This window comes from Littorina saxatilis, linkage group LG2 (assembly GCF_037325665.1).
Source record: "Littorina saxatilis isolate snail1 linkage group LG2, US_GU_Lsax_2.0, whole genome shotgun sequence".
Taxonomy (NCBI): domain Eukaryota; kingdom Metazoa; phylum Mollusca; class Gastropoda; order Littorinimorpha; family Littorinidae; genus Littorina; species Littorina saxatilis.
In genome coordinates, this window is record NC_090246.1 from 100,772,658 (window position 1) to 100,799,827 (window position 27,170).

Below are 27,170 nucleotides of genomic sequence, written 5' to 3' on the forward strand. Positions count from 1 at the left end.
GCACATGCGCATTCCTCTTGACAACCTGGAACAAATATGGAGGACAGCAGATGCTGATTACAATATCATAGACTAGGTTTCTGATTTTAATCGTCAAAATGAGTGGTCGTTCGATGAACAGAAACAAAAAAGTGAAGGTCTGGGCTAGAATAAGGCCTACCTCCAACTTTGCGCACGACAACATAGAACTTCTGCCTGATCACAGGGTAATTCGATTCTGCTTTCTTTTGAAGTGCTTGTGTTCTTTGCAGATACTATTCCGTGGGGCTTGTTAAAGTCCAGTGTTATCGCTTCGGTGAAAATTTTTTAGCATTTTTGTCTTGAACTATGAGTTATATATCTCCGTGCAAAATCAACAAGTTTTTCTGCAACGTGTGTATGTGTGTGTGTGTGTGTGTTTGAGAAAGAGAGATCGACAGGCAGACCGAGGGACGATGGAATTTCGAAAGAAAGCAGAATTAGAGAGAGAGAGAGAGAGAATTCAAATACGAGAGTTTAATTGCTAGGCCATCAGCCCCTTGCAATAAGGAAGGAGGCGAAGGGAAATCGGTGTACAGATAATTTCAAGACCATGAAATGTTTGACAATGTAGCGATCATAGGGATGGTTCACAGTGTCCATCCCTTTCCCGACATGGTAGTTTACGCTTCAGTGTTCGTACAGATGCTTCATGTAGCACAGTTTGGAGTTGATCAGAGACAGAGAAAGAGAGAGAGAGATAGAGTATATGCAATTTGGAAAACTTCAAATAAAACATGCATTTATTGGAGCTGTACTTTAATTAGTCCAGAAATGTGTGCCTGTTCAACCTTCAGTGTTTCTTGGTGTATCAAACCCATATATATGTTTTACATTTTACCTGCTTCAGAACATGTATCTAAGTACCGTATTTGACGGACAACAAGCCGCGACTTTTCAAAAAAAATCGCATTGCGGCTTATGAAAAGATGCAGCTAAAACGTTACCTAAACTTGAATAGCATTCACCTAATGGAAGTCGCCGCGGATTTTCATTTTGCTCGATTAGCGATGACCGGTACTTTATTAGCTCTCTACTCAAGACTCGGCGCTTTTCTCTTTCTTTCGCGAATCTTCGTTTGTCAACAAGTCGTCGTGACAAGATAGCGTACAGAGAAACACCGGATGTATCAGGATCTTACGCGCGCGAGATTTTGTTTTTTGAGTCACTTGAGAAAAAGTGACTCTATGTAATCGGTCAGTGTTAGTCTGTCCGGCCGGCCGGCCGGACGGCCGGCCGTCCGTAGACACCACCTTAACGTTGGACTTTTCTCGGAAACTATCAAAGCGATCGGGCTCATATTTTGTTTAGTCGTGACCTCCAATGACCTCTACACTTTAACGATGGTTTCGTTGACCTTTGACCTTTTTCAAGGTCACAGGTCAGCGTCAAAGGAAAAATTAGACATTTTATATCTTTGACAAAGTTCATCGGATGTGATTGAAACTTTGTAGGATTATTCTTTACATCAAAGTATTTACATCTGTAGCCTTTTACGAACGTTATCAGAAAAACAAGGGAGATAACTAGCCTTTTCTGTTCGGCAACACACAACTTAACGTTGGGCTTTTCTCGGAAACTATAAAAGTGACCGGGCTCAAATTTTATGTGAACGTGACTCATTGTGTTGTGAATAGCAATTTCTTCCTGTCCATCTGATGCCTCATATAATATTCAGAACTGCGAAAGTGACTCGATCGAGCGTTTGCTCTTCTTGTTTGTGTCTCGCGATAGTTGGGGGAGCGAGAGCCGCCATGTTGTGTTTTCGTCTGCTCGAAATGTGCTAATATAGTGACGCGGCCTATACGTGGCTCGTCCCAATTTTTTTGTTAAAAGTCGGGGGTGCGGCTTATAAAATGGTGCGTCTTGTAATCCGTCAAATACGGTACTGAAATATCTCAGCAATAGTCAGCAAAACTGAGACCAATAACTGAAATGTCCTTGTTGTTCAGAGCGTCAATGTCCACCTAAAACGAGATCCAATAACTGAAATGTCCTTGTTGTTCAGAGCGTCAATGTCCACCTGAAACGAGATCCAAAGAAGGGGGTTGTCAACAACCAAATTCTGGACTGGAACTTTAGATTGGATGGCATCTTCCACAATGCAACCCAGGAACATGTATTCTCCACGGTGGCTTCAGATATGGTCACATCTGTCCTGGATGGCTATAATGGTAAGTCATTCTAATTTTCATGGATTTGTTCAAAAAGTTCAGAAAATTATCAAAATGGGATTTATATAGTGATTTTAGTTTAAAACTATCCTTCTTAAAATGTTGTCGTTTGGTTCATATGCGAGTGCAGAAATAAAATAAAATGTGTAAGCACCAACAAGGTGATAAATTCTGTGACAGCGAACACACTCTGCAAGACTTCCTGATCATGATGGTTTAGCTTTTCTGTTTTTTATATGTTGGAGCATGGATATGTCTAACAACATGATGTTGGGTTTTTTCTTGCAGCAACTCTCATGTGCTATGGCCAGACGGGTGCAGGCAAGACCTTTACCATCACAGGAGCAACTGAAAGCTATCGTCACAGGGGCATGATTCCTCGGGGTCTTTCTCAGTTGTTCAAGGAAATTGAAGAGCGCCCAGAGTATAGCATTACAGTCAGGTAAAAGAAGAGAAAAAGAAAGAGAACCCATGGACACACAGTCACAGACATGCACGCACACACACACACACAAACACACACATTGCACACACAAACACATACTCAAACACATGCACACACGCATGCACACACATGAACACACGCAGGCACATACACATACACAGAGTCATCAACACACACACGCAAAACACTAAATACTTGTTGGTTTTGCATCATTTGGTATTGTTCAGACACACATACACACGCACACACATAATTGATGATGTGCAAACAGTTAAGCTTGCTGCAATGTGTTTATGTTTATTTCTATTGCAGAATTTCCTATATGGAGATCTACAATGAGGTGATGTTTGACCTGTTGTCATCAATACCAGAAACAGCATCTCAGGGCTCAGGGGAGCCCATGGTAGTGACAGAAAACCAGGACGGGACATATGTGAAGGGGCTGACATCTCACCATGCTCAAAGTGAAGAGGAGGCCCTCAATCTTCTTTTTGAGGTACCATCACCAGACTTTTATTATATATTACAATGTTCTGGAGAAGAAAAGTACACGGCTTCTCCAGTCACTGTCATCATTTGGAACCTACAATGTATAAACATATGTAGCAGATGATTATTGTTTCATGATTTTCAATCAGTACAAGCCTACTGATTTGTATCTTATTATAATTATAAATTGCATGCATATTTTCTAACTAGTGTGACCAATCATTTTCTAATAAGCCCGGCTTTAAATATAGATCTAAATTGACAAAAGAGAAATTTTGTTCAAAGTTGTGACTATTGTGAATGTGTGCTTTCAGGGAGAAACAAACAGAGCCATCGCAGCCCACTCGCTCAACAGAATGTCCTCACGATCCCACTGCATCTTTACTGTCTACCTTGAGGTACATTTTTTTGGTTACATTTAGTCAAGTTTTGACTAAATGTTTTAACATAGAGGGGGAATCGAGACGAGGGTCGTGGTGTATGTGTGTGTGTGTGTGTGTGTGTGTGTCTGTGCGTGTGTGTAGAGCGATTCAGACCAAACTACTGGACCGATCTTTATGAAATTTCAATCAATCAATCAATATGAGGCTTATATCGCGCGTATTCCGAGAGTACAGTTCTAAGCGCAGGGATTTTTATTTTTTATTTTGTTTTTATTTTTTATTTTATGCAATTTATATTGCGCACATATTCAAGGCGCAGGGATTTATTTATGCCGTGTGAGATGGAATTTTTTTGCACAATAGGCCTACATCACGCATTCACATCGGCCAGCAGATCGCAGCCATTTCGGCGCATATCCTACTTTTCACGGCCTATTATTCCAAGTCACACGGGTATTTTGGTGGACATTTTTATCTATGCCTATACAATTTTGCCAGGAAAGACCCTTTTGTCAATCGTGGGATCTTTAACGTGCACACCCCAATGTAGTGTACACGAAGGGACCTCGGTTTTTCGTCTCATCCGAAAGACTAGCACTTGAACCCACCACCTAGGTTAGGAAAGGGGGGAGAAAATTGCTAACGGCCTGACCCAGGGTCGAACTCGCAACCTCTCGCTTCCGAGCGTTACCACTCTAGTGAGCATGTTGAGCAACACAAACCCCCATTAGAATGCAAATCGAGTTCGAAGCATGCCTTTTTTACACACCTGTGTGGAAAAGCATGTAGATGAATATTTTTAATAGAGGCAAGCGTTTGTATTGACTGACACTGGGTACCGACGCTTCAAAAGTAGGTCACACGGTATGCCCTCGACAGTCTCCAGACACTCGGTGAAAACATTTATACAGATCAATAAATTAATTTTTGTTACAGGGATATAATTTAAAACAATCGATCACATAATGTCCTGTATTAATCTGCAAGCTTTTCAAATCACTTGATCGATTGATATGTGTGATGACCTACATTAGATTAAAAAATAGGTCATAGCTGCCCGGAACCCCCTTGTAGCGTACGCTGTGTGGCGCCTGAACATTAATTCAAAGCGTGCATTTTCAAACAAAAGAGTAAAAAGCATGTAGATTAATATATTTCGTTAGAGGTAAGCGTATTCATTGACAACACAGGGTACTGACCCTTCAAAAGTAGGTCACACGGTGTGCCCTCGACAGTCTCCAACCATTCTGTCACAGTCACAGGGATCAATAAATGCTTTTTTCTGGTAACGAGGTAATACCTATAACAGTTAACCAAATAAATTCCTGCAATAGTCTGTAACCTTTTGATTATCTTTGACAAGTTCATATATCTCATATGACCTAATTTTGCTGAAATATAGGTCATCACTACCGGGAGCGAAAGACGTTTGCCTCTTGCAACAAAATATCAACCCCTCATTTCGTCCTTCACAAGTACAAATGTAAAAGGATGGTTAAAGCTAAGCAAAACTTTACATGTACATTTCAAAATCCACATCACATTTTTCTGTGTGTGTGTGTGTGTGTGTGTGTGTGTGTGTGTGTGTGTGTGTGTGTGAGTGTGTGTTACAGAAAACTATTGTGTGTGTGAGTGTGTGTTACAGAAAACTATTCCTGCAAACAAATATTATATTTCCATAAGCACACACACAAAAAAGTCTCTTTTTATTAGTACATGTATGCAAAACCTTTTTTTAAAAATCCCGATCAACATCCAAAATATACAAAATCATGAATTAATGTATTTTGTAAGTGTCAAAAAGGATTAAAAAAAACACACACCGTTTTCCAACAAACACTTGAACATAACACTATTTGAATCGTCAGTGTACCAAAGGAATGTTTGACAACTCACAGAACTTACAGCTGACGCTTGGAGCTGTTACTCTTCCCCACTGTCCCCGCCACAGTTGCAAAGGGCGGTGCACTGAAGACCTGCAGCTCCACATTTGTACCTTGCCTTGCAGCCTTTTTTGCATCCACAGCGAATCAGTTTGTAACAGGAATCTTCAGCCTGGCGCAAAGTGGTCCACAAGGGCTTCCACCCCTCTTTTTCTTCTTTGGTCCAACCCCAGTCCTTTGGAGAAGGTAGAGAGGGAGCATTCTCCAGAGATTGCTCCCATACAAACCCTGCTTGGTAGGCAGCGCGGGGAACATGCTGATGCAGAGCATCGGAGTTGGGAGGAATGTTCTCAATGGAACAGCACTTCTGAGAGAACAAGCGTTGCCTTGCTTCATTGACTGTTGACGATGTGCTGTTCTTCTCATACATCAAGACAACAAACTGTTCAATCTTACTGATGCAATCGCTGGAAGGTTTTCTCATTGCAGCAAGTTCAAAGAAAGCTGAAGTTACTTCTGGAAAAGCTGCCCAAGTTGTCCATGCTGTTGTCTTGCCCTTTGACGAGAAAAAAGACACGGTGTCACATCCTGTTAATGCGTGGAAAACTGACAAGGCATTCGCCTTCTCAGGCGGAAGACTACCAGCAATCTTGTGTGCAGCAATGTGGTGAAAATGCTTCCCCGAACCAAATGATACCCACAGCTCATTACCATGCCACTTTTCAGCGAAATAAATGGCAAGGGCAACAACGTCAGTGTCTGCAGTTCGTATCGCGATTCTTCTGTGTCCTTGTGCAATACAGTGTGCAGCATAAAGAAACATGCGTGTGTCCGCTTCTTCTTGACTGCAACTATCAATGGTGGACAGGATAACATCAGGGGAAGAGCAGAGGACTGTTTCTCCACATGTAGCAATGACAACTTTGTCCGTGACCTTCTGGCGGATCAGTTCTCTTGCGAGAAACTGGAACAAATCTTCTTTGTTGCCATCGTTTCGAAGGAAGCTCATCCAGTTCGATGGAATTGGGGAAGTTGGAGTCACTTTCCGTCGCTGCCCATGGCCACGTATCCGCCGTGTTGAGGACTTGAAGCTGTCAGGAAGGTAGATATCCCAGACAACATCCACTCTTGACACGTTTTCCAGCTGAGAAAGCACGTATGGTATAAAGACGAAATCTGCATACTCCTGAAACGTGCGTCATGTCTTTGGAGATAGAAGCTGAACGATGAAAGCACCATCAAATATCCTGGCATCAACTTCTGCAAATGCATTCTCTGGTCGAGTGTACGTGGGAGTTTCAGCCCACGAACGCAGAAGAAGAAGAAGAAGAAGAAGAAGAAGAAGAAGAAGAAGAAGAAGAAGAAGAAGCACTGCTCATGTGCGTGGTCAATCGCAATGGAAGAGAATGGCCGCCGGGTTTTGTTGACGACAAATGCACCCAGATAGAAGGCTTGATACACAGCTGGAATCCTTGTCAACAGCTGACACATGTCACGCAGATGCACAGAAAGCCACCGCGCATATAGTGTATGTGGTCCAGTGCGAAAAACCATGGAAATCAGAACCGCCAGTGCTTGGACAAACTGATCAAAGTTTGCAGTCCAAATTGCGTAGACAAGCTGCAGTACGTTCAGTTCAAGCTGCAAAAGCTCTTTTCATGGTTTCTGTAAAGTGACCGGTCCCCGTGGCGCAGTGGTTAGCGCATCGGACTGCGGGCCGGGAGATCGTGGTTCGAATCCCATAAGGGGTGCGTGGGTTTTTCGGGCTTCGGTCGGCTCCTACCCAGAGTGGAAGTGCTAAAGTTCCAATGGGAAGGCTGGGATCACCGAGCCGAGTGTCATTCACTTCACGAATGCGAGTGACTCAAAAAGCCCGAAAATAAACAAACTTGTCTCGATTCTTGTGACCATTTCTGCCCAGGGCTTTCATGGTGACCTTGGTCCCAGTGTTCCTGTTCCAGCCATCCCTGAATATTCTGCTGCCACCCTGGGATGCTCCAGGGGGTCGACGGAAGGACGCAGTGGCGGTCTGCTCTCTGAGGAGACGCTCACTCCGCGACTCAACAGTCAGTGTCGTAAGTAGAGGGCTTAGTAGTTAGCGGTGCCTGTGTTCCTGGCCAGGAACAGGACCAATACTGAACACCATCGAAGGGACTCAGCAGCAGTGCAGTGTCATCTTCCGAGGGTAGCCTAAGGCAGCGGCCTGACATCCTTCCCTGGAGTGCCCGGGTGCCTGACCAACACTGGGGGCTCATGGATTCGACAAAGTCTGGCGGCGGAACGAAGTTCGGGGGTGGATGTTGCAGTGAGTGCTGGGACGGGGCGGCGTGGGAGCATACTGGGAGAAGGAACAAGCGTCGGAACAAGCAAAAAGAGGATAAAACAAACAAACAAAAAAATGAAAATAAATACATAAAGAAGAAAAGGAGAAAAAAAAAGAGAAGAGAGAAGAAAAAAAAAGAAAAAAAAAAGAGAAGAGAGAAGAAAAAAAGAAGAAAAAAAAGGCTTGCAAATATCTTGCATCTATCAAAATTCGAAACGAGGGACTCATGAAGCACTAGTTTCAGTACAACAACTGTCTCGAACTGTCAAAGCAATCTGAAATTGGTCAACATGCTCACTACTCGGCCACCCAGTCATGAGACATGAGAGTTCCTGGGAATGATATCCCCGGACGTTTTTTTTCTTCATTTTTTCGATAAATGTCTTTTATGACGTCATATCCGGCTTTTTGTAAAAGTTGAGGCGGCACTGTCACACCCTCATTTTTCAATCAAATTGATTGAAATTTTGGCCAAGCAATCTTCGACGAAGGCCGGACTTCGGTATTGCATTTCAGCTTGGTGGCTTAAAAATTAATTAATGACTTTGGTCATTAAAAATCTGAAAATTGTAAAAAAAAAAAACATTTTATAAAACGATCCAAATTTACGTTCATCTTATTCTTCATCATATCCTGATTTTAAAAACATATAAATATGTTATATTCGGATTAAAAACAAGCTCTGAAAATTAAAAATATCAAAATTATGATCAAAATTAAATTTTCGAAATCAGTTTAAAAACACTTTCATCTTATTCCTTGTCGGTTCCTGATTCCAAAAACATATAGATATGATATGTTTGGATTAAAAACACGCTCAGAAAGTTAAAACGAAGAGAGGTACAGAAAAGCGTGCTGTCCTTCTCAGCGCTACTACTACCCCGCTCTTCTTGTCAATTTCACTGCCTTTGCCACAAGCGGTGGACTGACGATGCTACGAGTATACGGTCTTGCTGAAAAATTGCAGTGCGTTCAGTTTCATTCTGTGAGTTTGACAGCTTGACTAAATGTTGTATTTTCGCCTTACGCGACTTGTTTTGGTTCTTTTCTTTGGAGAATGGGCTCTTTTGAGGTACAATGTAACTTGTCATGAGAGGACATCTTGGAACAAGACAAAAGTGAATTTCAATTGCAGATGTTTGTTCGTAACAGGCATAGTTTGCCTAAAGCATGAACAGCCAAATGCACAACAAAGTTTTTATTTTTGGGGAGGCATCATGTTGTCAGAGATACATGTACTTCTGTGTTTTGGGGTTAGTAGTTTTGCAATTTTATGTTTGCTGGGAATTTCTTAATTGGGATACATGGATTTCTTGCATCTGAAAGGGAATCTGGATAAGATTTTAACAAAGTGCATGTAATACTGAAAGTAAAAACAGGGTTTTGTATTTTTGACTTATATTTTTTAGTGTTAGTTTTAATTTTTTTGATATGTGTTGTAACAGTTTTTATCATCATGATCTTACAATACATTCACAAACAATATAGGAGTATATATCTTTAAAAAAAATAACGTCTCATGTGAAACTGTCTTTCTCAACACAGTCAAGATCTAGAGTGCAGTCCAGTACCAAGTACACTGTGTCCAAACTCAACTTTGTGGATTTGGCTGGCTCGGAGAGAATTGGAAAATCTAAGGTGAGTTTTTTTCATTTTATCTAACACTCAGATACTCAGCAGGTTGGAAGAAATAGACTTTGCTTTGCATGCAGCTCAACTCATTAGTTTTCAACTTCTGAAAGTTGTGCTTTATATGGGGTGCAAATTTGAAAGCAGTTGGCCCATGTTTTTTTAGTTTGGCAAAATAATTGGATGTTTGTGCAAGGATATCATCTGAAACTAATTTACCTGTCTAAAGAAAGTACAACCCTGGTTTTCATGCGTTTGTTTTTATTGCTTTGTTGCTACAAGAAATTTAATTTTTGCTTCTTTCTATACTTTTAATACATATATTCAGGTTTTGAGAGCATAAGGAGACAGAAGTTAATACCTTTAGAGAAAATGTTTCAGGAGCACATAGCTTAACATGAACCAACAGCAACATTGCATGCAACTTAATTTTTATGCCCCAGTCTGAAGGAAAAATGGTGACCGAGGCCATGTACATCAACAAGTCACTGTCCTTCCTGGAGCAAGTGGTGATAGCGCTGGCAGACAAGCACCGTGAGCACATCCCTTTCCGTCAGTCCAAGCTGACCCACTACCTCAAGGATTCCATCGGAGGGAACTGCAACACTGTTCTCGTTGCCAACGTCTGGGGAGAACGAAACCAGCTGGAAGAAACTGTAAGTTCGTTTTTACAAATGTATCATCATTTGTTACTGTTTTTACATTTAGTCAAGTTTTGACTAAATGCTTTAACATAGAGGGGGAATCGAGACGAGGGTCGTGGTGTGTGTGTGTCTGTGTGTGTGTGTGTGTCTGTGTGTGTGTGTGTAGAGTGATTCAGAGTAAACTACTGGACCGATCTTTATGAAATTTTACATGAGAGTTCCTGGGTATGATATCCCCAGACGTTTTTTTCATTTTTGGCTCACTTAAGTGTAGCCTATGCGATCGTAACTTTGTCTGTCTGTGCGTGCGTGTGTGTGTGTGTGTGTGTGTTTGTGCGTGTGTATGTCTGTGGTAGAAACTCTAACATTTGAAGACGTCACATTACATTGACGTCACATTATGACGTAAGAGGGTTAGACGTCACGCGAAGGAAGTACTGAAAGTCTCGGTCATTATTATTTTGAGCGGGCCGAGACTCTGTTGGCAGTCGTGTCCCTGTAAGTAGGCTACATGCGGACAGACAGATCTAGATCTAGTGTCTTGCTTTCTTGCACAGTTTCACCTATGCTCTTTCTGTGTGTGTGTGTGTGTGTGTGTGTGTGTGTGTGTGTGTATGTGTGACGGAGTGATTGAGTTTGTGTTACTGTTTGTCGATTTCTTACGTGAGCCTTGATGGCTTTGCCTCTTGTTTGTATAAATGTCTTTGATGATGTCATATCCGGCTTTTTGTAAAAGTAGAGGCGGCACTGTCACACCTTCATTTTTCAATCAATTTGATTGACATTTTGGCCAAGCAATCTTCGACGAAGGCCGGACTTTGGTATTGGATTTTTAGCTTGGAGACTTAAAAATTAATTGATGACTTTGGTCATTACAAATCTGAAAATTGTAATTAAAGTAATGTTTTTATAAAATGATCCAAAATTACGTTCATCTTATTTTTCATCATTTTCTGATTCTAAAAACATATAAATATATTATATTCGGATTAAAAACAAGCTCTGAAAATTAAAAATATAAAAATTATGATTAAAATCAAATTTCCGAAATCGATTTAAAAACAATTTCACCTTATTCCTTGTCGGTTCCTGATTCAAAAAACATATAGATATGATATGTTTGGATTAAAAACACGCTCATAAAGTTAAAACGAAGAGAGGTACAGAAAAGCGTGCTATGCAGCACAGTGCAACCACTACCTCGCTAAACAGGCTCATCAATTTCACTGCCTTTTGCACGAGCGGCGGACTACGGTCATTGTGAAAAAATGCAGTTTTCAGTTTCATTCTGTGAGTTCCACAGCTTGACTAAGTGTAGTAATTTCGCCTTACGCGACTTGTTAGTTCTTCTTTAAGGTAGGCCGTTCTTGCTCTTCAGAATTCAAACACTACCATGACTGGAACAGATCAAGCACCATAACTATCAGTTCTTTTGATATTGTTTGCCTCAACAAATATTTTACTGAATGCATTTTAACATTGAGTTTGAAGAAAAAAATCTGCTTCATAGAATGTGTTTGTTACTCACTTTGAAGTGTTAAAAAACTACAGAGATATTTACTCAGCAAGACAAAGACAGCACAATTCCAGTGTAAAAATGGGTTGCCTGTGGAGGTTCTTCTGGACAATATTTAGGGAAAGGAAACTAAACCAGAAAGTAAAAGAAAAAAAACTAAGCTTGGTGAGAAAAGACCTCTTTTGTTCTTCAGATGACATTGTTTGTTTCACCTTGGGATACTTGTTTTTAGATTACTTTAAAAGGAAAAACAAATAAATAAATAAAAAGGCTGACCAAGAGAAAAAGACACTAATCAAAAAATGAAAAGAAAGACACTGATCCTCTGGCATTGTGTAATGATTGATTGACCTGCATCTGAATGATTTTAAACCCAACTTTCTTTTGTTTTCACAGTTATGATCATTCTCTTTCAGGTGTCGACCATGCGATTTGCAACACGCATGATGTGTGTTGCTAACGAACCAGCAGTGAATGAAGTATACGATCCAGCTGTGAGTGTTTCTTTATTTTTATGTGAATCTTATCTAAAAAAATAATAAACAACTCATATGCAATGTACCAAGTCCGCATACTAAAAAACGGGTAGATTATTCAGTCATTTCATTTTTATACTTATAATGCAAGTGATACTAAGTGACACAACCCAAAATCTGGTGTTTAGTTGGTTGCTCATTTCTTTCAATCAACCCATTTTACAGGCCTGCAGGTTTTGCAAACCGAGTCAGGAGCGACTGGTGAGGAAATCAGTAGTTTATTGTTGTCATTCACAGGGAATGGATCACTGCATTTACAGACTATTTCGTGTTCACTGCATGGTTTAATTTATGTGACTTCAAACCGTTTTACTGCATGCTACCAGCTCACTGATTATTTGAACTGATTTTAGTTTTTGTTGATTTTTGGTTTACTTGCCTGGGTATTCATGTTTTCATCAATTTGACAATTGTTACCATTGACATTGTCTTCAAATGCTTGCCTGGGTATTCATGTTTTCATCAATTTGACAATTGTTACCATTGACATTGTCTTCAAATGCTTGTATGGGTGCATTCACTGACTGTTTATTGTCACTTTGTTGCAATAAAATATACCAGTTATTCACTATGAAATCTAAAAGGTTTGTTTTGCAGTGGTTATTACAAGGAAGCAAAGGATATATACAATAGTGGTTCTTAGTTTTGTGTCATTTTGTTGTACAGACAAAGAGAGACACACACAACCACTCACACAGGCATGTACACACACACACACACACACACACACACACACACACACACACACACACACACACACTCTCTAACACACACACACACACTAACACACATGCATGCACACACAAACACTGTCTAACATCCACTAACACCCACACACACACAATGATCTTGCAAGTTTTCAAATTGTTCTCCTGTTTGTCTGTTTATTAAATGTTATATTAAAATAGCCTAGTTGATCATTTGCCGAAGAATGAACAAAAGAGCTACTAGCAGTCTCCTTCATCATTACAGAAACAGCTTACAAAGGTGGTAATACTAGGACGATTTTATGGAAAAATAATGTTTTTTTGCAGCTGCTGGTCAAAAAGCTGCAAAAAGATATCAGCCATCTGAAGGCAGAGCTAGCAATGCATGATACCTTGGTGAGTCTTTTTGTATGTTTATTTTTGTTTATGTGTGTGTTTGTGCTTGTTTGTTTGACGTGACATTTTAAAAATGTTATTTCAGACAAAAAGCATACATTTGAAATTATGATGCAAAGATTAACAAACATTAAAAAGAAATTTGGCGAATGGAACGAGATCCAGCAGACAGATAAAGTTAAGGGAAAACATAGGCTTGCATGACCTTAGCACATTTCATTTAACAAAAGTCACACAGCTTTTCATTGTGGTCTTGACCTTTTAAATCCTTCTTTGCAGGCTAAAAAAGAAGCCCAAAAGGTTTGCATTACTGTATGTTAGGTTCATTTGTTTCTCACTCTTGTTCATTGTTCTCCTTAATCCCTGACCATGTTTTTCTCTTTACTTTTATATTTGTTGTTGTTGTTGCTGTTTTTTTTAATAAGTGGACAAACATTCTTGCATTGGGCTTGCTATCATTTTCAAACAGTTCATATCAAATGACCCAAGGCAGCTGAGGCTTTCATAAAGTTTAAATTTTATTGAATAGCCATGATACATAATCATGTATATGATTATGATACATGTATTTATATTTTGTTGGCTGATGTGCATGTTTTTGTCATCTGAATCATTTTACCTCATTTGTAAATAAAATTTTGTATATCACATGTGACGCAGCAATAAAAAGTAACAAATAAATGTAACCTAAATGAGTAAAGAATTTTAAGAAAAAAAGAACAGGCTATCAGGCTAGAAGTAGATTGGGAAAAAATGTTTGAAAGCAGCAGTAAAATGAAGCTTTTGTAGGGGATTTGGGATAAGGAAAATGATAAGTGGATGATGTCCTGAATTTATCATTTTAAAACAACAGTCAAAATTCTCTAAATACAAAACTGATTCTTTCCCCCTTATTTAGACAAACCGGAGCCAGGTGACATACGAGCCTCTGACAGAGCAGCAGAAGTATGAGATACGCCAACAGTGTCGTCGCTATCTGGAAGGAAACCTGGATGAAATTGATGTAAGTTATGGTTGATTGTGAAACTTGGTAGATGTAAGCTGAGAAAAAGTAAATGATTTGTTAATTTTTCTTTGAGAAAAAATCCCTTGAACTGTTAATTTCAAATGTTTTGTTTATGACAGTGATGCAGTATAACAACTAAGAACTAGTGAACTCTGTCTTTACAGCTGAACTCTGTTTTCTGTACAGATTGTGAACCTGCGCCAGATTCAAGGGACTTTTGAAGCATTCAGAGAAATATACAAGTGAGTGTAGGGGATAAGTGTGAATGGTGTGTGTGTGTGTGCGTGTGCACGCGAGTGTTTGTGTGTGCGTCTGCGTGTACATGTGAGTTGATTTGTTCATGTACATGGGTGTGTTTGAATACCTAACATGTGCATCAGTACAGTATTGTTGTTAAAAGGAGTCCCCTCAATACGTGAAGAAACTGAAATCTGTGGTGTTTTTCAGTCAAATGGAGCAGGATATGGAGGAAAGGTTGCGACACAAGTTCACCTTGATAGATAAGACAGACACTGCGGCCATCGCAGCCGCTCAACAGGTAATTCGGTTCACTCCCTTTCCTTCCATCTCTTCCTGTAGACTGCCAGCTAATCTCACTGGGACCTTTTTCAGTGGGACCTTTTTCAGTGGGACAGAAGAGAGAAGTCATTTAGTCTCTCTGAGACCTTAGTGTGACAAAAGGAAGAAGTCATTTAGTCTCTTTGGGGCCTTAATCAATGAGGCAGAAGGGAGAAGTCTTTTAGTCTCTCTGAGACCTTAGTGTGACAGAATGAAGAAGTCATTTAGTCTCACTGAGGGAAGAAGGGAGAAGTCATTTATTCTCTCTGCTACCTTTGTCAGTGGGACAGAAGGGAGACGTTATTTATTCTCTCTGGTACCTTTGTCAGTGGGGGAGAAGGGAGAAGTTATTTATTCTCTCTGGTACCTTTGTCAGTGGTCAGTGGGACAGAAGGGAGAAGTCATTTATTCTCTCTGGTACCTTTGTCAGTGGTCAGTGGGACAGAAGGGAGAAGTCATTTATTCTCTCTGGTACCTTTGTCAGTGGGACAGAAGGGAGAAGTCATTTATTCTCTCTGGTACCTTTGTCAGTGGGACAGAAGGGAGAAGTCATTTATTCTCTCGGGTACCTTTGTCAGTGGGACAGAAGGGAGAAGTTATTTATTCTCTCGGGTACCTTTGTCAGTGGGACAGAAGGGAGAAGTCATTTATTCTCTCGGGTACCTTTGTCAGTGGGACAGAAGGGAGAAGTCATTTATTCTCTCGGGTACCTTTGTCAGTGGGACAGAAGGGAGAAGTTATTTATTCTCTCGGGTACCTTTGTCAGTGGGACATAAGGAAGACGTCATTTATTCTCTCGGGTACCTTTGTCAGTGGGACAGAAGGGAGAAGTCATTTATTCTCTCGGGTACCTTTGTCAGTGGGACAGAAGGGAGACGTTATTTATTCTCTCTGGTACCTTTGTCAGTGGTCAGTGGGACAGAAGGGAGAAGTCATTTATTCTCTCTGGTACCTTTGTCAGTGGTCAGTGGGACAGAAGGGAGAAGTCATTTATTCTCTCTGGTACCTTTGTCAGTGGGACAGAAGGGAGAAGTCATTTATTCTCTCGGGTACCTTTGTCAGTGGGACAGAAGGGAGAAGTTATTTATTCTCTCGGGTACCTTTGTCAGTGGGACAGAAGGGAGAAGTTATTTATTCTCTCGGGTACCTTTGTCAGTGGGACAGAAGGGAGAAGTCATTTATTCTCTCGGGTACCTTTGTCAGTGGGACAGAAGGGAGAAGTTATTTATTCTCTCGGGTACCTTTGTCAGTGGGACAGAAGGGAGACGTCATTTATTCTCTCGGGTACCTTTGTCAGTGGGACAGAAGGGAGACATTATTTATTCTCTCGGTTACCTTTGTCAGTGGGACAGAAGGGAGAAGTTATTTATTCTCTCGGGTACCTTTGTCAGTGGGACAGAAGGGAGAAGTTATTTATTCTCTCGGGTACCTTTGTCAGTGGGACAGAAGGGAGAAGTCATTTATTCTCTCGGGTACCTTTGTCAGTGGGACAGAAGGGAGAAGTCATTTATTCTCTCTGGTACCTTTGTCAGTGGGACAGAAGGGAGAAGTCATTTATTCTCTCTGGTACCTTTGTCAGTGGGACAGAAGGGAGACATTATTTATTCTCTCGGGTACCTTTGTCAGTGGGACAGAAGGGAGAAGTTATTTATTCTCTCGGGTACCTTTGTCAGTGGGGCAGAAGGGAGAAGTTATTTATTCTCTCGGGTACTTTTGTCAGTGGGACAGAAGGGAGAAGTCATTTATTCTCTCGGGTACCTTTGTCAGTGGTCAGTGGGACAGATGGAAGAAGTCAGTTAGTCTTTGTAGGACTCTTTTAGTGGGGCAGAAGGGAGGAGCCATTTAGTCTCTCTGGGGTCTTTTCAGTGGGCCACAAGGGAGGAGCCATTTAGTCTCTCTGGGGTCTTTTCAGTGGGCCACAAGGGAGGAGCCATTTAGTCTCTCTGGGGTCTTTTCAGTGGGCCACAAGGGAGGAGCCATTTAGTCTCTCTGGGGTCTTTTCAGTGGGCCACAAGGGAGGAGCCATTTAGTCTCTCTGGGGTCTTTTCAGTGGGCCACAAGGGAGGAGCCATTTAGTCTCTCTGGGGTCTTTTCAGTGGGCCACAAGGGAGGAGCCATTTAGTCTCTCTGGGGTCTTTTCAGTGGGCCACAAGGGAGAAATCATTTGGTCTCTCTGGGAACAGTTTTAGTTGAGCAGGTTTGGTGAAAGATAAAGTGTAAGGCTTCGGACAGCTTATAACGAGAGTAGGAATGATTTTCAGTACCCACAGAATCCTATTTGTTGCCTATATAATGTTGTATTTGTGATGAATTTCTGTATAGATATTATATTCAATTCTTCAGTGAAACTGAAATGAAACAATAGCCTTCACACTGCCTATGAAATGAACAAGTGTCAAACTACCATTGTCCATTCAAAGTATAACATTACTGAAGGGAGACAACCAGGTGTTGTACTTGTGCCCCCAAGTGTGCAGTTTTTGTAAGCTACTGACTACTGCAGTTCTGGGTGAATGATCTTTGATACGCACAGTTGTCTCCCTGCAAACTGACCATGGAATTTGTGTTCTCTTTGGCAGGCTGGAGTTTCAATTGCAGACGACGGAAGTCTGGTGGGTGAGACTGATGGAACAGGCTTTGGAGTTGGCTCTGCACCAAAGTCTGCTAAGGCCGAACCCTCTGCAGTTGTTCAGCTCAAGAAGAAGGAGCGGGAAAGAGAAAAGAAGAGGGCTGGAAGAGTAAGGTATAAACAATTACTGTTATACAAACATAATACATTCAGTTAAGGCGAGAATCAAAATAGGCTACCTATGTGAATGAACACACACACACACGCACACAAATGTGCATGCAGACATGAGTACTCCTGCATGTGTGTATGCACACACACACAGACACACACACAGACACACACACACAGACACACACACTACCACTTAGTGCTATGTTCCACAAAAAGTGACAAGCATTGTATAACTACACTTGTCTGCATGATGTCAAAAACAACCTTTTAACATATTTGAAAGTGTGTGCAAAAACTGAAAAAGCGTTGTCCTGGTGTTTATTAGCAGCCCCATTGGAATCAAAACATCATCCAGCCCCTCCCAAAGCGCCAAAGGGGAACGTGAGCGTGACCGAGAGGTCAAGTCGCCACATGGATCTGTGGACCGTGAAAAGGATGGGGAAGGTTCGACATCACCAGTCAGCTCCACTGGACCCGTGTCCAAGCCTGAAAAAGTACAGCGACCAAGGTAAATAAGTGGGCAAAGTGCAACACTGAAAATAAAGTAGCCGCTTTTGATTTGTTCAGTAATTGTGAAGTATTCAGGGGTGGGACTCTAATGTGATGAAAAAAGAGGAAATCCCTTTTTTCCAGGGGGTTCGGGGGCATGCTCCCCCGATTTTTGTTCAAATGGTACATTAAAATCTGTGCAAGCTGGTGCATTCTGAGACTAAAATTTAACTCGTTTCGATCAGGTAAAAAAGACATTCTCCTCACCCCCCCCCCCCCCCCAAAAAAAAAACCCACACCAACACCCGACCAAACACAAAACAACACACTTTCACACAACCATGGTAACATTGTAATTGTGCATACTTACGTAATGAACCATGTATCCATAATCTAATACTGGCAATAGTACGAGTGATCCAAGTGACGCCCCAATGCATTGAAGCTCAAAATGACTATTAGTTATCAGGAGTTTTCAGTCAGCACAATTTAACTCTCAAGCCTCCAGTGTTCTGTTCCATCTTCACTTCTCTCCATATCATTCAGTCAACAAGTTATAGATACTGTGATGAAATGGGATGCGGAAAAATAAATTACTCCAGCGGAATTCGTAAGTTGTGTCCGCGGAAATCAGCGGATTCGCGGAAAAGTCCCACCCCTGAGTATTACACTGCTCTGATTCCGCTTGTCATGAGCTGCAAGTGAGTAAAGCAGGGAGTCATGCGGAATGTCACATATTATCACAACTTGGTTTGCACATGGTGAATATGCGTAAAGCTTTAAATCGGCTTCATGTGTGGAACAGTCAAGAATGGTGTTTTCACTTCACACTACAAATGCAGAGGTTGGAGATCAACGTTTTTGCCTAAACATGTTTCTATGTTCACATCATATTTCTATGATGGTTGTTCCACTTCAGCAATAGCAGTGCTTTCAAAACTATATGCCCACAGCCATGAAATAGAAAATGACTGTAATTTATTTGTATTTAATTGTCTGGATTTTTCAGCACACCACCTCCCAGGACCACAGCCTTTGAAGAGTTCAAACAAGAGAGGGGCAGTGAGATTAACAGGATTCTGATTGAAAACAAAGGTAAGACTACACAGTTTTTGGGAGTGTCATTCGATCATCCTTCAATGCCATTCTGCTTCATATTAACGACTGTGGGAAAATTCCTTTGGATATCTTACAAGAACACAAATAATTTAAACACCATTTAAGAAGGTCGGCCCATTGCCATAAACAAATACCACAATGTAACTTCATTGTATGCTGCAACTTTGTTGAGCAGGGTCTTTATCAGTTTTATCGTTATGTTTCAAGGGAAATTAACTTTGAGAAAACTTGTAATAAAATCTGAGTATTTGTGTCCTTTTTACCAGACAAAGCTCTGTAAGGCCTGCAGCTTGGCCAACGTTGTTTTTTTTCATCTGCTTTCTTAGGCCTAAAAAAAAAATAGGTGTGGTTACGGTAACCCGACCTACCCTATTTTTAGGGGCCGATCCTATAACTTTTTATTACATTTGTCAAAAAAAAAAAAAAATACGAGTGCAAAAAACGCAATGAAAGCGAAAGCGCCCGTGTCGCACACTTATTTCCCTGTCAAGTAGGTTTAATTTGTACACATTAGAAAAAAAAGTAAAAAAAAAAAAAAAAGTGATTGCCTACCTACCTACCCTATTTTTTTGGGCTATGTTACCGTAACCACACCTATTTTTTTTTTGGCCTTATGTAGGAGTTACTAGTCAGGGAGACTGGCAGTTATGTAAACTATAGTGGAAACAACTTTGCACTCTTAATTGGTAGGTTTTGTGGGGGAAATGTCAATAAATACATCAGTCACCATTTTGTTTTTACAGAAATCTTGGCAACAAAGAAGAAGACGTACGCTGACCTTGCCAAGAAGATCAACAGCACCAAGATTGAGATTGACAATACCAGACAGAACCTGGACAGACTTCGCATTGAGAGAGAGGCAGAGGGTGAGTAATCAGAGGTGGGACTTTTCCGCGAATCCGCGGATTTCCGCGGACACAACTTACGAATTCCACTGGAGTAATCTATTTTTCCGCGTCCCATTTCATCACAGTATCTATAACTTGTTGACTGAATGATATGGAGAGAAGTGAAGATGGAACAGAACACTGGAGGCTTGAGAGTTAAATTGTGCTGACGGTGAAAACTCCTGATAACTAATAGTCATTTTGAGCTTCAATGCATCGGGGCGTCACTTGGATCATACTATTGCCAGTATTGGATTATGGATAAATGGTTCATTACGTAAATATGCACCATTACAATGTTACCATTGTTGTGTGAAAGTGGTTTTTTTGGTTTGGTTGGGTGTTGTTGTTTTGTTTTGGTTTTTTTTTTGGGGGGGGGGGGGAGTGAGGAGAATGTCTTTTTTACCTGATCCATATGAGTTGAATTTTAGTCTCAGAATGCACCAGATTGCACAGATTTTTGTACCATTTGACAAAATTTCGGGGGAGCATGCCCCCGAACCCCCCTAGAAAAAAGGGATTTCCTCTTTTTTCATCACAAGAGTCACACCCCTGGTAATGTATGATGAATCTAGTCTAATGAATTTTAAATTACAATCTGAAATGGTCAGTGCTTTTGAAAAAATAAAAAGGTTACAAAAGCTGTAGCTAAGGAGTATGTTACAATAGAAGAATGTGAAAAACACATTCCCAGACCTGTGCACACTCAAAACGCTCATCAGTATAGTAACCAAACCAAATTTCAGTAGTTTTTAAAATGTTTCAGTTGTAAGCTGTAACGACAGTTCAAGACATAATTCTGCTCACAAAGCACACAAACTGAAACACTATGACGCAGTAGAATGGGAATTACTATTTATTCTTCTTCTTCTTCGTCGTTCACTAGAATTATTTATTAAGAAGCCAAGGTGAAACATCAACACTGTTGTAACATTTGTTCTGAAAATGTCTTTGGCCTCGTCATTCCGACATTCATTCATCACTGGACTGTCTTGAGAATAACTGGACTTATTCAGCCAGTTCTTTATTACATTATTTTGGCATTATCCAAAAGTCTAAAAAATATTTTACATAAATAAAAAGCAAATAAGCCTACAAAACCGCTCCACTTCAACTATATTTCGCGTACACTATGGCAACAACCCCAACAAAATCTTTACTTCCATCCCCATTTTGAAATATCGCAACAACAGACTTCCAGATCTATAACACGATCATATGTGTTCTCTGTTTGCATGTCTGTCCAGTGTCTTGTCCCCCCATAAAGCATATATCAACACTACCTGTCCCAAGATAGGCCAATTGGTTCTAAGAGGACGTTAAAACTAATTATCATCAACTGGACTTCCAGCACTGTTGTGCCGTTTTCTTCTTCTTTGGTGACAGAGCTGGTATCTCCTCTTCTTCTTCTTCTTCTTCTGCGTTCGTGGGCTGAAACTCCCACGTACACTACGTGTTTTTTTGCACGAGTGGAATTTTACGTGTATGACCGTTTTTACCCCGCCATTTAGGCAGCCATACGCCGCTTTCGGGGAAGTATCTCCTCTTCACTATCTGAATCTCGCACTCTTTTTTTCTTTTCCATGTTTCACTTCAATCACAAGTTGCCACGCAGACGCTGAACTAAGTCTAAGAACAAAGACTCAATGCTGAAAACATGTGCGCTTCCGGTAAAACGTCTTTTCAGCGCAACGGCCAACTAATTGGTAAAAACATCTTAAAACAGAAAAAAAGTACACAAATATTATTTTTGAGTAAAACATCAGAATTTCGGAATTTTAATTAATAATCCGTTGCACCGTATTCTGCATATAAAAATCGGAGAAATTACGGAGAAACCGTAGATGTGCACAGGTCTGCATTTCTGATGAGATGACATCTGAAATACTGCATTGATAAACACAGACCAATGGAAATGGTAACGAAGTGGTGAAAAGTGCTGTAAGAGTTTTCTTGTGTCATCAGGTCCCACCTACAACGACGACGGTGACATCATCATCAGTGAGGAAGAGTTCCTGGAGATCCAGAAGCTGAAGGACCTGAAGGTCACCTACAGGAATGACCACGATGAGCTGAAGCACCTCAAGACCCAGGTTCAGTACTGCCAGAAACTGGTCGATCAGTGCCGCCAACGTCTGCTTAATGGTGAGGGAAAATATATTTTTCACAGGAGTTTTGATTCTTTCCTCCTTGTAGAATTGAATGGAATTGTGTGTCCTTCACAAAAGCATTTAGAAAAAAAAGGTTTTATCTGTTGAAGATTAGTTTCAAGATCTTGAAAAATCGTTTAGATTACAATACACGGGTGGTGTTACCCCTTGTACAGCTGCTGCTGCTACACAAAGAACATAAAACTAGTTGATCTGAAAACCTGCTTTTGCAATGTGAATTCAAGTTTTCTGTTTTGCTTGCAGAGTTTGACAAATGGTATGCCGAGAGTTTCCTTAGTCAAACTGAAGACGAACAAACAAGTCTGGTGGCTGGCCATGGTCAACGCCCTGGAGTCTTCCTTCCTGTGAACCCTAATGCAATGGTCAGTACAACGTACATCATAATTATACATTCTGCATGCATGTGTGTGTGTCTGTGTGTTTGTGTGTGCATGTTTGTCAAATTCATTCCTTCAGCCTTGGTAATCTTTTTTTAATTAACTGGTCAGTACTAATTTCTATACTCACATGATCTCAGTGTTCTTCTTAAAGGCTATAAATGCATCAATAAAGGATTTCAAAAGCACAAGTACATGCTCCTGAATGTGAAAAAAAAGTGTTGTCTTCGTACATTGTACCACTTTCACTTCAGGTATTCACTTGAAAATTAGTTGCCAGTAGCATTCTGTTTATTAAAACCTGAAATGAACTCAGTATAATGAAGATGTTGGGACATTAATATTGCCTTCTGAACTGCAGCCTGAGGATGAGGGAGAGAAGTTTGACCGCCTGCAGATGGAGCTGCTGATGAACAACCCAGACTCTGCTGCCTTCTATAACGCCAAGATGCGCACACAGAGACGAGTAAGCTTTTTTTTTTATCCCTTGTGTCCCTTTTGTGCATTGTAATATTACAGACATAAAGACAGTTGACTAAAGTGTTCGTTCGTAAACAGAAAGTTGCGGCCTGGTATTATATTTTTCTCAATTTTGAAGATACATAAAAGTTGATGGGACTTTAAATATTGGTTTTTGTTTTGTTTTGTTTTTTCTTTCTTTCTGTAATAACCTTTGCAAATCTGTGACTGAACTTTTGTTCTATGGTACTGCTGACAGTAATCAGTTTAATGTAGAGGAATGCACGAGCGCTAAAACTAAATACACACCGACTGCTTCTCCAACCCTATTAGTCCTGTTAATATTACACTGAATTACCCAGTAAAGTGGAGAAGTAAAGCTATGTGAATAATATCTAAAGAGTGTTTTTTTCTTTCTAGTCTCGTTTTTTCAAACATGCACATAGATTTTTTGTTGAATCACACAACAATCATTGATTGTTTTCTGCAGAAAATTTATGAAGCCGCAATGTCGCAGCCTCAGCCGTACTATCGCCAACCTGGCACACCAACCATGACTCTACGAAACAAACCTCCCCACATGATGCAAGTCCAGTACTAAACAGCATTGAACAGCCTCCAGTTCTAAACAGCATTTTGTTAGCCTCAGTTGTTGAAACTATGCAAGCATTGTATTTCCAAGTTTACCAAAATAAACTTTAAGTGTGGGCAATTTTGCTTTCTGGCATGAATGGACACCGTGTCAAAATGTTTACACTTAATACAAATACATGGATATATTTTTAAATCTGTGTTTGTTGGTGACAGACACCGCACAAAACATTTTGAACATTTTATGGTGTGCATTTATTTCTTGCTTGATTTCGATACCAATTATACAAGAAATTGAATATATTACAAAATTGACTTGGATGAGGTGCCCAATTTTATGTGTACCTTTTTTCTTGTGAGGTATGTATACGAAGAACAGTTTTTCATCAAGCTTGTGAATACATGTGTAGACATTCTGAGAAACTTGTACAATTTTAAGTCAGACAACCTGATTTTAAAGTAAAACCACAGTGTGTGAAAGGTGTTTTTGGCCAAGCGGATGGCATTGTTGTCAGGATGCACAGTGCTTTCCACTGTACTTTGATGCCATTAATTAAAGCAACTCTTTAACAGAGATATTGACATGCACCTCCAGCCCTTCATCGTGTGCGTTTTGCTGGGAAATGTCTTCAAAGATGGAGTGAAATGTAGATGTTACTATTGTGTATATTGCTCATTTCAGGATTGAAGGAAAAGAGGTTAATACTGGTACACCACTGACATTTTGTCATCCATCCTATGTTACATCACAGGGTAGAGAAGGAGGGAACACAACCAGTTACCTGTATGTATGAACATCAATATTTCAAAGTGCAAACATGTGATAGTATTGTTCGCCACTTCATTATGTTATGAGCACATGTATCAGTTCAACTTGTTGTGCTGCTTTGTTATATACAAGATCCCATGGCTTTGTAAAAATAAACAAGTCGCGTAAGGCGAAAATACAATATTTAGTCAAGTAGCTGTCGAACTCACAGAATGAAACTGAACGCAATGCAACGCAGCAAGACCGTATACTCGTGGTCCACCGCTCACGGCATAGGCAGTGAAATTGACAAGAAGAGGTTACGCTATGCTGCATAGCACGCTTTTCTGTACCTCTCTTCGTTTTAACTTTCTGAGCGTGTTTTTAATCCAAACATATCATATCTATATATTTTTGGAATCAGGAACCGACAAGGAATAAGATGAAAGTGTTTTTAAATTGATTTCGAAAAAAAAAATTTGATAATAATTTTTATATATTTAATTTTCAGAGCTTGTTTTTAATCCGAATATAACATATTTATATGTTTTTGGAATCAGCAAATGATGGAGAATAAGATAAACGTAAATTTGGATCGTTTTATAATTTTTTATTTTTTTTTACAATTTTTAGATTTTTAATGACCAAAGTCATTAATTAATTTTTAAGCCACCAAGCTGAAATGCAATACCGAACCCCGGGCTTCGTCGAAGAGTACTTGACCAAAATTTCAACCAATTTGGTTGAAAAATGAGGGCGTGACAGTGCCGCCTCAACTTTCACGAAAAGCCGGATATGACGTCATCAAAGACATTTATCAAAAAAATGAAAAAAACGTTCCGAGATTTCATACCCAGGAACTCTCATGTCAAATTTCATAAAGATCGGTCCTGTAGTTTAGTCTGAATCGCTCTACACACACACACACACGCACGCACACACACACATACGCACATACACCACGACCCTCGTTTCGATTCCCCCTCGATGTTAAAATATTTAGTCAAAACTTGACTAAATATAAAAAGCGAGAGAAAAAACATGTGAATAATCACAACAGGTGCCAGTCCGAGATGCACCTCATAGTTAGACACCACATTAATTTAGGCCAGCTCTTGATTTTTGTTTCATCCCGTGCCTTGTCTTGAGAGAGAGTTTCTGAAAATATTTGTCTTTAGAAACATGTCAGTGACAAGCCATGTCATTTTGACTCTGTTCTCTTGTGTTGATTTGAAACGTATTCCACCTTGTGATTTTAAAAATGAGGAAGTTTTTTGTATGTGTTTGTTTGGTGGTGGTCTCATAAGTCCACAAACCATGCAAATTCATTGACTCATTACAATTGTCTAATGTTTATATTTTGTTTGAATATATATTTAAGTTTGGCTTTAGTATGAATCGGGTTATCTATCTGTTTTTGAGTCACTTGAGAAAAAGTGACTCTATGTAATCGGTCAGTGTTAGTCTGTCCGGCCGGCCGGCCGTCCGGCCGGCCGGCCGTAGACACCACCTTAACGTTGGACTTTTCTCGGAAACTATCAAAGCGATCGGGCTCATATTTTGTTTAGTCGTGACCTCCAATGACCTCTACACTTTAACGATGGTTTCGTTGACCTTTGACCTTTTTCAAGGTCACAGGTCAGCGTCAAAGGAAAAATTAGACATTTTATATCTTTGACAAACTTTTCTCGGAAACTATCAAAGCGATCGGGCTCATATTTTGTTTAGTCGTGACCTCCAATGACCTCTACACTTTAACGATGGTTTCGTTGACCTTTGACCTTTTTCAAGGTCACAGGTCAGCGTCAAAGGAAAAATTAGACATTTTATATCTTTGACAAAGTTCATCGGATGTGATTGAAACTTTGTAGGATTATTCTTTACATCAAAGTATTTACATCTGTAGCCTTTTACGAACGTTATCAGAAAAACAAGGGAGATAACTAGCCTTTTCTGTTCGGCAACACACAACTTAACGTTGGGCTTTTCTCGGAAACTATAAAAGTGACCGGGCTCAAATTTTATGTGAACGTGACTCATTGTGTTGTGAATAGCAATTTCTTCCTGTCCATCTGATGCCTCATATAATATTCAGAACTGCGAAAGTGACTCGATCGAGCGTTTGCTCTTCTTGTTGTTTGTTTGTTTGCTTAACGCCCAGCCGACCACGAAGGGCCATATCAGGGCGGTGCTGCTTCGACATATAACGTGCGCCACACACAAGACAGAAGTCGCAGCACAGGCTTCGTGTCTCACCCAGTCACATTATTCTGACACCGGACCAACCAGTCCTAGCACTTACCCCATAATGCCAGACGCCAGGCGGAGCAGCCACTAGATTGCCAATTTTAAAGTCTTGGGTATGACCCGGCCGGGGTTCGAACCCACGACCTCCCGATCACGGGGCGGACGCCTTACCACTAGGCCAACCGTGCCGGTTTATCTATCTGTGATATGAACAATGTATATATTATTATAACTGGTACAAGAAGAAAAAAAAGACAAGACAGGTGTAAAAAAGGTGAGCTTCATTCATTTATGTAAATTATTGTTTCTTGAGAGCACTCCAGTATTGTACAGAGTAAAATGAACAGGTCTGCTCTTCGCATAAGAGAAACAAACAAATATTTTATTAATTTTTTAATATTTTTTTTATCTGTGCTTTCACTGTTCCTCGCTGCAGATCAAAGAAAAAGACACAGAAAAACCCCACTGGTTTGAGCTTTTGAACATTCTTGTAGTTGTGAATAAATCTCTGCACTGCACACTTGTTCATTTTTTTCTTAACCCTATACTTTCTCGTGTCAAACGGCCATACCCTTTCAACCACAAACAGAAATGTGTCATATTTAAAGAAGAATAAACAGACTCTCCAATGA

At 40.3% G+C, this 27,170-nt stretch overlaps 1 protein-coding gene across 4 annotated transcripts; it reads left to right on the forward strand.

The window, feature by feature from the left end:
- The first annotated feature begins 22 nt into the window (after positions 1-22).
- Positions 23-27,170, forward strand: LOC138960343 (kinesin-like protein KIF9). 4 transcript variants are annotated; one of them, XM_070332218.1, is made up of 22 exons: positions 23-206; positions 2,027-2,192; positions 2,481-2,634; positions 2,950-3,133; positions 3,441-3,524; positions 9,261-9,353; positions 9,788-10,000; positions 11,921-11,998; positions 12,206-12,241; positions 13,075-13,143; positions 13,423-13,443; positions 14,042-14,146; positions 14,336-14,391; positions 14,597-14,687; positions 17,287-17,450; positions 17,776-17,958; positions 18,949-19,034; positions 19,802-19,924; positions 21,911-22,090; positions 22,360-22,478; positions 22,855-22,959; positions 23,443-27,170. In XM_070332218.1, exons 1-22 carry the CDS (start codon positions 99-101, stop codon positions 23,551-23,553), a joined length of 2,529 nt encoding a protein of 842 aa, XP_070188319.1. In that variant the 5' UTR covers positions 23-98; the 3' UTR covers positions 23,554-27,170. The 4 variants fall into 4 exon arrangements, with proteins under 4 accessions (XP_070188319.1, XP_070188320.1, XP_070188321.1 ...); XM_070332219.1 differs by lacking the exon at positions 13,423-13,443; XM_070332220.1 differs by lacking the exon at positions 12,206-12,241.